Genomic DNA, 14,601 nt, shown 5'->3' with positions numbered 1-14,601 from the left:
AATTAACTTATTATTTCGTAGATAGAGTAATAAAGGTAGATGTAAGTACTGTGTAACCGCGTATGAGATAGCGATAGCACGACGTAACGATGAATAACACGAAAATTATTACCATTGTTTAGTACTCAATATTTGTATTAACCGATCAACAATATTTGTATTAAACGTGTTTTATGTGAAAACAAGTAAATAACTAATGAGAAATACAATTACGCCATGAATTCTCAAAGTTTGTTTCGCAACTAAAGTTGTATGCCTTGTCTTGCCTTGAAAAAACCGGTTACACGATAAGGGACAAAAAATAGGTTAGCTGCGTCTCTGTTTATCACATTAGTAACTTTATCTGTGCTCTCTTTTTAGTGTGAATGAGAAAGCAAACGTTAATTATATTATGTGTATGTACGTAATATTACAATCAGTATTAAAAATAAATAATATTTATTGAGTATTTAACACGTTGGTGGACAGTACAAGTTAAGAATTTCTTCCTAAATGACACTTCTTATTCTCATACATTGCCTATGGGCGTAGTGGCAATGCGGTTGTATGTACAATGTTGTTGAGTGACAGAACGCATATAGGCGTCGCCTGAAGGATAGTAGTCCTTGTCGGACCCGTATTCCCCATCATCAGCATATGGATCTTCACTAGATTCCGGAGTTTCAACTTCATTGAACAATTCTAACAACCGTTTTTGTTCCCTTTCGTACGGATCTCCAGGCGCCATCTGTAGATAAATTCATTATTGTTTCAATACCAAAAAACTGCATTCAAAACAAGCAACTACTAATATTAGAAGCACAATTACCTTATACGTAAGTTACATGAATTGAATTTGAATGTTTCGATAAATAAAAACACAAAAATACGTTGATAACTTACCACTCGAACCGTTATTTGCGCGCGAAAGTATGAGGTGACACTAATCCTCCCGCCGACGCGCACTACGTGACTAAATGTATGAAAACACGACGCCCACGAGCGTACTGTGCGGGGAGAGGGGTACCGGAATTCTGTCAATGTGTGTGTAACTTGACATGTTGTAGAACTATGTACGATGACAGTAGGAAAGCCGCATTACTTTTGCGGTGACACTACAACATGTTCTTCCTTGTAAAAGTATTGAAAATCAAGCGCCCTCAGACGTACTGCCGTGACACGAGTAATAACTATGACGTCTACAGGCGTTCTGTCGTATCATTATTTACTATCTGAACGTCCGTGGACGTTACTGTCCATCAATGTGTTAAGTTTTGAATCCGTTTTTTTTTATTAGCACCTAATTTTTTTTTAATAACATGTTTTGAATCTATTGAAATGATTAATGTATGTGCGACAAGGCTATCTTGGCGCGTGGCGAACATCGGAACTAACGTTGCCGTCAAGTGTCCCCTTTGTTCTTGTTTGAATATTCTAAGCCTTTGTTCTCCAACAGCGCCCCCCTGGCGATGTCATTCAAGTGCCAAGAGGGCCTTGTCGCACTGTACTACTATGAAAGCTTATACAGTGTGACAAGGCTCTGTTGGCACTTTAATGACAGTGACGGGGGGCGCTGTTGGAGAACAAAGGGTTAGAATATTCAAACTCAAAACAAGAACAAAGGGGACACTTGACGGCAACGTTAGTTCCGATTTGCGCCACGTGAATCTCCTTAAGCAGTAGGTATCTATTACTATCCATTTCGACCATTTATATTGACCCTAGTCTTAAAATAAATAACATTGAGTCAAGATATAATATTGTTTAGAAATATTCTTGAACGTAGTAGTTACCTACAAAACGTGGCAGGTCGGACGCAGTAGTTACCTACAATACGTGGCAGGTCGAACGTAGTAGTTCCCTACGTGGCAGGTCGAACGTAGTAGTTATCTACAATACGTGGCAGGTCGGACGCAGTAGTTACCTACAATACGTGGCAGGTCGAACGTAGTAGTTCCCTACGTGGCAGGTCGAACGTAGTAGTTATCTACAATACGTGGCAGGTCGAACGTAGTAGTTACCTACAAAACGTGGCAGGTCGAACGTAGTAGTTACCTACAAAACGTGGCAGGTCGAACGTAGTAGTTACCTACAAAACGTGGCAGGTCGAACGTAGTAGTTACCTACAAAACGTGGCAGGTCGAACGTAGTAGTTCCCTACAATACGTGGCAGGTCGAACGTAGTAGTTACCTACAATACGTGGCAGGTCGAACTTAGTAACCTACAATACGTGTCAGGTCGAACGTAGTATTTACCTACAAAACGTGGCAGGTCGAACGTAATAGTTACCTACAATACGTGGCAGGTCGAACGTAGTAGTTCCCTACAAAACGTGGCAGGTCGAACGTTGTAGTTACCTACAAAACGTGGCAGGTCGAACGTAGTAGTTACTTACAAAACGTGGCAGGTCGAACGTAGTAGTTACCTACAAAACGTGGCAGGTCTAACGTAGTAGTTCCCTACAATACGTGGCAGGTCGAACGTAGTAGTTACCTACAATACGTGGCAGGTCGAACGTAGTAACCTACAATACGTGGCAGGTCGAGATGGCAATCGGGGAGAGGGAAAAACAATAAAACAAACAGAAATTCAGTTAATAATTTTAATATTATTATTACATAGTATTATAATATTATTATGAATATTACATTGACTTGCTATAAAAGAACATTCAACAACATGACTTACAGTTCGCGGCAGAAAGTAATGTACATCGGCCTTTAGAATGACTTTTCAGCTTTGTAGAGCGTTGTCTCTGTCACTCATGCCTACAGTACAAGGTTCTCTTGGCACTTGAATGATATTGACAGGGGGGCGCTGTTGGAGAACAAATGCTAAGAATATTCAAACAAGAACAAAGGGGACACTTGACGGCGACGTTAGTTCCGAGTTTCGCCACGTGCCAAGATAGCCTTGTCGCACTGTATGTGACGTTTTGTCGGTCTCAACGATAGAGCCAATGCGCTACAAATCCGCTATCTCCTCTCCTATCCTCCTATCTCCTATCTAAAGGTCGATGTACATTACTTTCTGCCGCGTACTGTACAATCATGATACAAGTGATACACCTAACTCCCAGAAAGTCTAAAGCGCCGGCCCATTGCGTCGCTTACGCGTTTCTCCGGCAAGGTTTCAGCGATTTGTATCAAGTCAACTAAGAAAACGAATTTGCGCTGGAACCAAGTCTCAGTAACATCGAAATGACGTCATTTTGACGTCAGCCGAAAGAAAAATATACTATCAGCTCGAACCTTCAGTCTAGTGCTGACGTCACTAAAATGTCAGCCACGCGCATTAACAATTTGCGGGACTTATAATGTAATAATTAATTAATCTTATTTGTATGGCAAGTCAATGCAATAACAAAATTATTTAAATAACTAAAATAACTTATCTCTTAAAAGGCGTGAGAAATATAAAAACATTTTAGACGGTCCGTAAGTTTTATTTAAATTAACTTTTAACTTTAACATTGCTATGCATACCAATTGAGAAGACTATAGTAGTACAGTACGCTACAGAAAGTAATGTACATCGACCTTTGCAAGGAGATTGCGACCGACAAAACGTCACATAGGTATGAGCGACAGAGACAACGCTCTACAAAGACGAAATGTCATTCTAAAGGCCGATGTACATTCCTTTCTGCCTTCTCCTTTTTTTGGGTTTTTTAGTTTATTTTATTTTATTTTCGCCATAGATGCAACCTGGTATTTATGGCGAAAATAAAATAAAATAAAATAAACCGTGTCTAAAATGTTTATTTAAAAATAAAAACATTTTTTTACATAGCATGTTCAACATAGGGCAATGGGTTTGGGGTCCCAAGGTGCTGGAATGGCGACCTAGCACCGGAAAGTGCAGCGTTAGCAGACCCCCCACTGGTCGGATAGACGACATCAAACAAGTTAGGGAACCGATGGGGTACAATATAAGTCCCTACAAGAGACCTATGTCCAGCAGTGGACGCCTATCAGTTGACGAAAATTTTGAACTATAGCGCCGCTGACCATGCACACAGTTTCGCGGTGTTTGTAGCCTTTCGCGGTGTTCGTGGCCTTTCGCGGTGTTCGTGGTCTTTCGCGGCGCGAGTGTAGATAACAGTTAGTGTTGATTAAGCGTAGGTAAGCAGTGCCTATTAGCCCATACGAGGGCGCCCCATGCCGCGGCCGGGGGCGGGCATATCGCCGCCTCCACTCTTCACGTTTTTGATGGTTTCGTCGATTGAAAGGATCTGTAAAGGAGAAAAACAAAAATAGTAGTATGAGTAGGCTTTACGCGCGGTACATATCTAAATATATAAATATATAAAAGAAAAAGGTGACTGACTGACTGATTGATCTATCAACGCACAGCTCAAACTACTGGATGAATCGGGCTGTTTGGCATGCAGATAGCTATTATGACGTAGGCATCCGCTAAGAAAAGATTTTCGAAAATTCAACCCCTAAGGGGGTGAAATAGGGGTTTGAAATTTGTGTAGTCTACGCCTACGAAGTCGCGAGCACAAATATTTTTAAAAAAAGGAATGACGGACGGACGGACTGATGATTGAATTATTGATTACACTAAAAAAGTACGTCATTATGATCTGACGTCACATTCCAGTATTTCATAGAATCTCACATACTAAGCGCGCGTTTTGACGTTAGATAAAAATTAAAAAGTTACTGATTTGACTAGTTGTCAAATACCGCAGTCGTTACATGCTCCCGCCCTGAAGATTCTTAGTTCTGCAATTTGGTATTTTTTTGGTAATTATCGCCCGATAGACGTCCACTGCTGGACATAGGGTTCTTGTAGAGACTTCCACACGCCACGGTCTTGCGCCGCCGCCATCCAGCGGCTCCCTGCGACTCGTCTGATGTCGTCCGTCCACCTAGTGGGGGGGTCTTCACTCTTCCAACACTGCGTCTTCCGGTGCGAGGTCGCCATTCCAGCACCTTGGGACCCCAACGTCTATCGGTTGTACGAACTATGTGCCCTGCCCATTGCCACTTCAGCTTCGCAACCCGTTGAGCTATGTCGGTTACTCTAGTTCTCCTACGGATCTCCTCATTTCTGAATTATCGGCCGTGGCGTTTACGCGTTTACCTGTGCGGCGGATATAGTGTTGATCTTGACGACGGCCGACTCCCACACGCAAGCGACGGGCACGCCTTCTGGGGCCACCCTAACGTATCTTAACATGCCCCCGCCCTTAAATGGGTGTTATTTTTGCAATTTGGTATACTTTTAGGAATCCGTACCTCAAAAACGGAAAAAACGGAACCCTTATAGGATCACTTTGTTGTCTGTCTGTCAAGAAACCTACAGGGTACTTCCCGTTGACCTATAATCATGAAATTTGGAAGGTAGGTAGATCTTATAGCTGACATTTGGGGAAAAATCTGAAAACCGTGAATTTAGGGTTAGATCACACAAAAAAAATGAAATTGTGGTCATGAACTAATAATTAGTATTTTCAACTTTCGAAGTGAGTGCCTATATCAAGTGGGGTATCATATGAAAGGTCTTCACCTGTACATTCTAAAACAGATTTTTATTTATTTTTATGCATCATAGTTTTTTAATTATCGTGCAAAATGTCGAAAAAATACGACTGTAGTACGGAACCCTCATTGCGCGAGCCTGACTCGCACTTGGCCGGTTTTTTGTTAAAAAGTAAATGTTATTGGTTAAATTTGGTAATTATCGCCCCTGGCGCTAACGCGTTTACCTGGGCGGCGGCCTCGCACGCGGCGGTTATGGCGTTGATCTTGACGACGGCCGGCTCCCACACGCAAGCGACGAAGTTGTCCGCGATGTCCTCTTTGAGAATGTCCACTCCGTACCACACCTCGCCTATTGAGCAAAATATTAGTAGGTAAGTAGGTGAATTTAGTTGCGATGGCCCATATACTACAATTGAGCTGGCTAAGCAACGTTGAACAAGTCGGTAAGTGGATGGGTGACGACCGATCCACGACCATGAGATTGTACGGGAGCGGTGTGCAGGCTCGACCGTATCAAAGGGAGATCTCCCACCGAGCGGTTGGTTGTGCTCGATAGCGCCATGTGGGTCGACGACGATTGTATCTTGAAACTCCTTTATTTAGTCCAGATTGCAGAAAACTCCGTTAGTGCGAGTAAAGTCGGCGGTACATTTGTTCGGGACTATGTCATGGACTGTTATCGATTGAATAGCGCCATCTAATTTCTAATGTGGCAACCGCCACAAGATCGAAAAACCGTCACATAGGTATGAGTATCAGAGACAACGCTCTACAAAGTCGAAATCTCATCTAAAGGTCGATGTACAATATTTCTTGCCGGCCACTGTACAATCAATAATTTCTTTCGAAAATGCATATTATATTCAGCCTGAAGTGATGATAATACTTAATAGTTACAGTGCATTCAATATAAGCTGGCGTGTTTCCATTTAAGACCGTCATTAGCAATTAGGATTAAGTCGTGGCGGGTTAATTCTTTTACCTTGGTGATGCTTCTGTCGCAGCTTGTTGAGCAGGTTGGTCGCGTCGAAGCCCGCGTTGTCGCACAACTGTCGCGGGATCGCCTCGAACGCTCGCGCGACAGCTGCTATGAGCAACTGCTCCTTGCCCGCGATCGTCTTCGAGTGGTCGCGCAAGTGTTTCGACAGCTCCATGTCTATCGCGCCTCCGCCTGCGGAAAACGATGATTCGTTTAAGAAATGGTGAAATAAAGTTTCCTCAAGTCAGTGCCTGTAGAAGCAGTCAGTATACCACAGGAACAAGTCAGTTTGTCGTGGGAACAGGTCTGTTCCCATGGGAACATCAACTTACCAGCGACGACGGCGTCGTTCTTGATGGTACGTCGCACGATCATGATTCTGAGCCTCCTCGGAAGATGGTGCAGGTGTTGGGCCGTAGGAACTGGTCTACATATAGTGCGAACTGGTATGTTTGTCAGTAGAAGCAGTCAGTGTACCACAGGAACAAGTCAGATTGTCGTAGAAAAAGGTCTGTTCCCATGGGAACATTAACTTACCAGCGACGACGGCGTCGTTCTTGATGGTACGTCGCACGATCATGATTCTGAGCCTCCTCGGAAGATTGAGCAGGTGTTGGAACGTAGGAATTGGTCTACATATAGTGCGAACTGGTATGTTTGTCAGTAGAAGCAGTCAGTGTACCACAGGAACAAGTCAGATTGTCGTAGAAAAAGGTCTGTTCCCATGGGAACATTAACTTACCAGCGACGACGGCGTCGTTCTTGATGGTACGTCGCACGATCATGATTCTGCGCCTCCTCGGAAGATGGTGCAGGTGTTGGGTCGTAGGAACTGGTCTACATATAGTGCGAACTGGTATGTTTGTCAGTAGAAGCAGTCAGTGTACCACAGGAACAAGTCAGATTGTCGTAGAAAAAGGTCTGTTCCCATGGGAACATTAACTTACCAGCGACGACGGCGTCGTTCTTGATGGTACGTCGCACGATCATGATTCTGCGCCTCCTCGGAAGATGGTGCAGGTGTTGGAACGTAGGAACTGGTCTATATATAGTACGAACTGGTATGTTTGTCAGTAGAAGCAGTCAGTATACCACAGGAACAAGTCAGATTGTCGTAGAAAAAGGTCTGTTCCCGTGGGAACGTCAACTTACCAGCGACGACGGCGTCATTCTTGATGGTACGTCGCACGATCATGATTGCATCGTGGAGGGAGCGCTCAGTTTCCTCAAGGAACTGTTCTGCGCCTCCTCGGAGGATCAGGGTGCAGGTTTTGGCTGCAGGACATCCTGGAATAAGGAGATTTTAAATTATTTTCAAGTTAAGACTAAACTAAACTACCAAAAGTAAAAATAACTGTATCAGTATAATTATATGTCGAATTTTATCTAATGTACTCGAACTTTAGATATGTACTCGAATTTTATCTAATGTACTCGAATTTTATCTAATGTACTCGAATTTTATCTAATGTACTCGAACTTTACCTAATGTACTCGAATTCTACCTAATGTACTCGAATTTTATCTAATGTACTCGAATTTTATCTAATGTACTCGAATTTTACCTAATGTACTCGAATTTTATCTAATGTACTCGAATTTTATCTAATGTACTCGAATTTTATCTAATGTACTCGAATTTTGTAATAATTATTATTTTACTTCATATTGTTACATATCTCACCGGGAGGAGCATTTTCTTTACCATAACCTGAGAAAAGGGCAAGATGTGTTAGAAGGGATTTTTTTTATTCCGATACAACTTAGTTCGTGACTGCAATCTCACCTGGTGGTAAGTGATGATGCAGTCTAAGATGGAAGCTAACCTAGAAGGAGTATGGCAGTTTTTATTAAACCCATTCACCTTGGGTTTCTACACGGCATCGTACCCGAACGCTAAATCGCTTGGCGGCACGACTTTACCGGTAGGGTGGTAATTAGCCACGGTCGAAGCCTCCCACTAGACCAGACCAGAAATTTAGAAATTATAAAATTCCAAACCCCTGCCGGGAATCGAACCCGGGACCTCCCACTAATAAGACCACTGCGCCAGGGAGGTCGTCAAATTCCCTTCGGATCGTTATTTTCATTGGTCATTTGGTCAGGGTAGGCTCTTTCTCATGGGGATCCACACTGCCAATTTATCCCAACAGGTGGCACATAAGCGAACCGGCCATAGAGGTAGTGTATTATCTGTGAACCGGCTATACTGAGCTGTCAAGGCCTTAAAGGACTGACATCCAGGGCCGTAGAATAAATTTTAAAAAAAAATGAGCTGTCAAACGCCATAATTTTAACTGTACGAGCTTCTAAAACATTTACCTGTCTTTTAGAAAAATTAAGTTAGTAATGCATTAAGTGATGGGGGGCTGAGAGAGGTGATGATGAGTGATTGAGAGAGAGTGAGTGAGTGTGATTGTGTGAGAGTATGTGTGAGTGAGAGTGAGTGAGTGTGTGAGTGAGTGTGTGAGTGAGTGAGTGTGTGAGTGAGTAAGTGTGAGTGTGTGACTGAGTGAGTGTGTGACTGAGTGAGTGAGTGACTAAGTGAGTGAGAGAGGCATACCCGCGAATATGTTGTACCGCTCGCCGCCCACCTGTCGCTCGCAGAACGTGGCACAGTGGCCCAAGGCCTCGGGCGCCAGATCCCGCACGGAGCTGAGCACGGCACCCCCGCATGCTCGTTGCGTGCGACGCAAGTCCTCTTCAGTTACGCGGCCCGCGCAGAACATGTCACTGTTGTATAGAAGCAGGCGTTACTTTGCGGAAGTCCATGATATACAATGAACCAAAAGCCTAATTTGCTGTAATCCGCTGAAACAGGTCGAATCTGTATGGTGCAACATGCAATTGGGTATTCGACTCCTATTTTTTGATTACTTTATTATAAACTAGAATAAAAATAATGGCGTAAACTGAAAAAACTAATTAAATCGATCAAATAACAAAAAAGTTATAAGCATTTAAATATTTCGGATTAGACAGAGATAGCGATACAGCAGTTTGACGTCACACCTTACTAAACTAGCGGCACGCTATGATGGCCGGTTTGACGTTTGTCCGCTCATGAAGTTCCGTATTAATTGATAACGACTTTGAAGGAAATAATTGTATTACTTTATTGACGATAGTGATGTGCAGAGATTCATAAATTTTATCGAATGTAGTTTTAGGTTTAGGACTCAAAATTTATTTATTAAATTGATTTCTTAAATGTATACAAGTGTAGAAAAATCAGTTTGCACCATTTAAGGGGTGAATGTACTTGTGAATATGAACAATTTTCACTATGTGGACAAACCTCTGAAATCGCAAAAAAATATCAATAAATTTTTAAAAATGGAATCTAATACGATCGTCACATAGGATCGCTGGCTAGCACAACTACTACCTCCGGCAAACTCGCGTCAATGCTCAATGCAAAACAAAGCAGTTTCGAATTGACGTTGCTTCGAAAAGTATAAACTGTCAGTGCAATGCGATTGTGATATAGTTTTGACCTGGCTTTGGATTTCAAATATTGATACTGCATTACTGTTGACCCTTGCTCGTTAATTTGGACTCTGTTCAAGCCCTTTGTTGTGGATTTCGTCGATATGACCGAACGTACGCAGAGAACTGTTCTAAATAGTCAGACACGTGAGTTCCTAATACGCCTTCGTAACTATTTCGATCGTGAAGCTCAAAATGGAGGGCCAATTTTACCTATAACGTCAGTGGTTGAACGCGTAGCTGATGCGCTTAATATTGGACAACGAACTGTTAGACGGATAACTAAAAAAAAATATGGCGAGACTGGCACAGAAGAAAATAAACTTCACACACCAAAAAAGAGAAAACGAGCAAAACCAGTCGTAGGCATCGATAGCTTTGATGCCGATGCTATCCGAAGACATGTTTACGGCTACTATTTACAGAAGGAGTATCCAACAAGAAAAAAGTTGGTGCATTCACTGAAGGAAGCTGGATTATTCTTCGGTGGGGAAAGTTCTTTAACGAAGATTTTGAAGACCATTGGATTTCGATACAAAAAATGTAACAAACGCAAAATATTGATGGAAAGATTTGATATAGCGATGGCAAGGTATACTTTTTTACGGCAAGTGAAAGAAATCAAAAATTGGCAAAATGTTGTGTTCTTGGATGAAACATGGCTTAATGCTAACCATACTGTAGGCCGTTCTTGGAACGATGACACAGCAGCATCTACTTCCAAAGTTCCTGTAGGAAAAGGATCGCGACTTATAATTTGTCACGCCGGAACCATCAACGGGTTTGTCGAAGGTTCTCTCATGGCTTTTGCGTCAAAAACCACTGGAGACTATCATGAAGACATGAATGGAGAAAAGTTTACTGAATGGTTTACCTCAATGTTGTGTAGCCTCCCTGAACCATCTATTATAATTATGGACAACGCCCCATACCACTCGATGCAAATTGACAAGCCACCTGCCCAATCCCAAAAGAAAGCTGATATCGTCGCATGGCTTCGTAAAAATGGCGTAGATGCAAACATGAATATGTTAAAAGCGGAATTAGTACGTCTTTTAAAAGAAAACAAACCAACCAAGATCCGATACGTCATTGACGAAATAGCATTAGAACATGGGCACAGAGTTATACGGTTACCGCCTTACCATTGTGAGTATAATGCGATTGAGTTGGTGTGGGCTCAAATTAAGGGATATGCTGCAAGACACAATACAGAACCCCCATTTACCACAAAAAAAATGCTAAAATTATTAGAAGAAGCTTGTGAACATGTGACTAAAGGAGACTGGGAAAAGGTTGTGAATAGAACTGTTAAATTAATAAGGGAAGATTATGAAAGAGATGTGAAAATAGATAATATTATAGAAAACGAACATATAATTATTAATGTATGTGATGATAGCAGTGACGACAGTGAAAATAGTAGTATGGACGAATCTGATTAATTATGGCCTTTTGTGGCACCTTTTTCGGTATCTTTTGTATTCATATGTTTCTTGTGTGCATATAAAGTATGTATATTCATTTTCGTTCAAATATTCAGTTCGTTCAAATAAATTAAATAAACATATACATTTTTGTTTTATTAAACCTATTTAATCAGGTACAAAAACAAAACTTAATTGTTTTTTGTTCGAGAATAAATTGACATTCCACATCACTATTGTAATGTGTCAAACCGGCCATCATAGCGTGCCGCTAGTGTAATGCCATAGTAGCTTCGTGCGGTTTCATACAAATTTTCGTTTTGCGGGAAAGGGATAGAAGACCCTCCCACTCCAAAATTAAAATGCCTGTAGATTTGTAAATCTTTGTTGGATTTTAATATTTTTTTCAGCGTACGTCATTATTTTTATCGTAGTTTATAATAAAGTAATAATATTTATCAAATTCAAAAGTAGGAAAATACCCAATTGTGCATTGTAAGGTGTACATCTCCTGAGGATGCTCCGGTGTCGGGGCGTTACATGCGTCGAGTGTCTCACCGGTCAGCAAAGTACTGTGTAGCGACGTCACCAATAGGCAGCTTGCTCAGCACGACGTTGGCACCACTGGCGTGCAGCGCTGCCAACTTGTCGTACAGAATCTGCCACTCGGCGTCCACCACCTTCTGGTACTCTTTGACATTGTCCACTCGTACCTGGAATAATGGGTCATTATAACTGGTGGCGCCACCTATTGGCTATTTTTGGATAAACATTGAATTTGAGAAGGTCTTCACATATATTTTAATTTAAAGACAGCACTCTCTCTGGCACTTATGTCATACTGTAGGGGTAAAAGTGACAGATACACTTACCTCAGCATTATCCCTCTCAGCTTTCAACTCCAGTCCGATATTCAAGAGAGCAACTCAAACCCAGCATATGGGAAGGTCTTTTTGAAACATAGCACTCTCTCTCGCACTTATGTCATACTAAAGGGGTAAAAGTGACAGATACACTTACCTCAGCATTATCCCTCTCAACTTTCAACTGCAGTCCGATATTCAAAAGAGCAATCTTGCAGTTCTCGTAGTTCTTCGGCTGCATCTCAAACCCAGCATATGAGAAGGTCTTTTTGTAAGATAGCACTCTCTCTCGCACTTATGTCATACTACAGGGGTAAAAGTGACAGATACACTTACCTCAGCATTATCCCTCTCAACTTTCAACTGCAGTCTGATATTCAAAAGAGCAATCTTGCAGTTCTCGTAGTTCTTCGGCTGCATCTCAAACCCAGCATATGAGAAGGTCTTTTTGTAAGATAGCACTCTCTCTCGCACTTATGTCATACTACAGGGGTAAAAGTGACAGATACACTTACCTCAGCATTATCCCTCTCAACTTTCAACTGCAGTCTGATATTCAAAAGAGCAATCTTGCAGTTCTCGTAGTTCTTCGGCTGCATCTCAAACCCAGCATATGAGAAGGTCTTTTTGTAAGATAGCACTCTCTCTCGCACTTATGTCATACTACAGGGGTAAAAGTGACAGATACACTTACCTCAGCATTATCTCTCTCAGCTTTCAACTCCAGTTCAATATTCAAGAGAGCAATCTTGCAGTTCTCATAGTTCTTCGGTTGCATCTCAAACCCGGCGTATGAGAAGGTCTTCTTGAAAGCCACTCCGGCTACTAGGAACGAGTCTTCTAAAGCACCTCCTGTGACCTTCTTGATTCCTGGTAACCAGAATAGTATAATTTCACTGGAAATTATTTTTATTTTAAAAAAAAAGGTTATGCAGAATGTTGCCTCATATCTACTATCATTTCGATCTACATTTCAATTTCAGAAATTGGATCCGTTTGTTTTTAATCATTGGCGTCGTCCACGCGTGGACAAGCGGTGATTGCCTAATACAGATGGGTATTATTGCTAATCTATACAGTATGTAGCCAGAACGCTGGCAAAAACGAACACAGGTTATAGTACTGATGATTACTGATATGATACCACAAAAAACATCTATGTTTTTAAAAGTTTATGATATATTGGAAATAAAACATCTGACTGACGCTAGACATCAACGAACGTTGCGTGCATAGGCCATTTGGAGTCAATGGGGCCGATTCTCTAGTACACAATCTCTAAACTAAACTAAATTAACAGGTCTAAATCTAGTGCTTTCCTTCTCCCCAAGCAACATTATGAAAGGGATAGCAATAGATTTAGACGTGATATTTTAGTTTAGTTTAGAGATTGTGTACAAAGGAATTAGCCACATTGCCGCGTCGTAGGCGGGGCATTGACCTGAGTTTTGCACGCTATACATTACGGGTTTGAAAGATACTAAATCACTAATACTACAAAATGAGGCAAATGGTTATTGGTATTGGATTGTGTTTAAGTAGTATAACAATAACGCTAAGATTTTGATAGCGTGCTGGTTACACCCTGTATACATAAAAGGAAAAGCTGGCTGGCTGACTGACTGACTGATCTATCAACGCACAGCTCAAACCACTGGACGGATTGTGACGTAAGCATCCGCCAAGAAAGGATTTCTGAAAATTTCTCCTGAGGGGGTAAAATAAGGGGTTTGAAATTTGTGTTGTACATGTGGAAGAAGTCGCGGGAATAATCGGGAATCGATCCCGGGACATCCTACTAACAAGACCACAGCGCTTACCACTGCGCCCGGGAGGTCGTCCAGTTATTCCACTAACCAATCATATCCAAGGGCAGCAACGGAGCGTCCAATGACAGCACGGCATCCACCACCATCTTGGAGAAGTGATCCTTCTGCTGGTGAATCAACTTTGAAGACATGGCCGTCGCCGCGCACTTACGTAGCAACTCTCTGGAGAAGAATTCATAATGTAAGTTTCATCAAAAGAGGTACAGCTTTTATACTTTTAATAGTAAGATGGAGCTCATTTTGTACGGTTTTCCACATTTATTCCATTCGGTAATTGGATCCGATTGTTTTAATCATTGAATATATAAAAGGAAAAGGTCTGACTGACTGACTGATCTTTTTAGGGTTCTGTACCTCAAAAGGAAAAACAGAACCTTTATAGGATAACTTTGTTGTCTGTCTGTCTGTCAAGAAACCTACGGGGTACTTCCCGTTGACCTAGAATCATGGAATTCGGCAGGTAGGTAGGTCTTGTAGCAGACATTCGGGGAAAAATCTGAAAACCGTGAATTTAGGGTTAGATCACACAAAAAAAATTA

At 41.8% G+C, this 14,601-nt stretch overlaps 1 protein-coding gene and 1 long non-coding RNA gene across 2 annotated transcripts in view; one reads left to right on the top strand and one right to left on the bottom strand.

The window, feature by feature from the left end:
- Positions 1 to 1,252: 1,252 nt before the first annotated feature.
- LOC138404211 (uncharacterized) lies at positions 1,253 to 3,062 on the top strand. Its single transcript, XR_011238235.1, has 2 exons — positions 1,253 to 1,767; positions 2,130 to 3,062. It is a non-coding gene; the product is annotated as an uncharacterized lncRNA (long non-coding RNA).
- CCT7 (chaperonin containing TCP1 subunit 7) overlaps positions 2,569 to 14,601 on the bottom strand; it is a 66,658-nt gene continuing 54,625 nt past the window's right edge. Inside the window, exons 8-15 of the mRNA XM_034982250.2 lie at positions 14,091 to 14,224; positions 12,928 to 13,103; positions 11,929 to 12,083; positions 9,018 to 9,187; positions 7,607 to 7,741; positions 6,458 to 6,646; positions 5,700 to 5,824; positions 2,569 to 4,214 (exon numbers count right to left, since the gene is read on the bottom strand). Coding sequence (XP_034838141.1) covers positions 4,119 to 4,214; positions 5,700 to 5,824; positions 6,458 to 6,646; positions 7,607 to 7,741; positions 9,018 to 9,187; positions 11,929 to 12,083; positions 12,928 to 13,103; positions 14,091 to 14,224 — 1,180 coding nt within the window. The 3' untranslated portion in view covers positions 2,569 to 4,118. The remainder of the gene's footprint in view (positions 4,215 to 5,699; positions 5,825 to 6,457; positions 6,647 to 7,606; positions 7,742 to 9,017; positions 9,188 to 11,928; positions 12,084 to 12,927; positions 13,104 to 14,090; positions 14,225 to 14,601) is intronic.

The sequence above is a fragment of the Maniola hyperantus genome, chromosome 26 (assembly GCF_902806685.2).
Source record: "Maniola hyperantus chromosome 26, iAphHyp1.2, whole genome shotgun sequence".
NCBI classification, from domain to species: Eukaryota; Metazoa; Arthropoda; class Insecta; order Lepidoptera; family Nymphalidae; genus Maniola; species Maniola hyperantus.
Note: the sequence above shows the minus strand (reverse complement) of the source record. Positions and strands in the feature narration are given on the sequence as shown.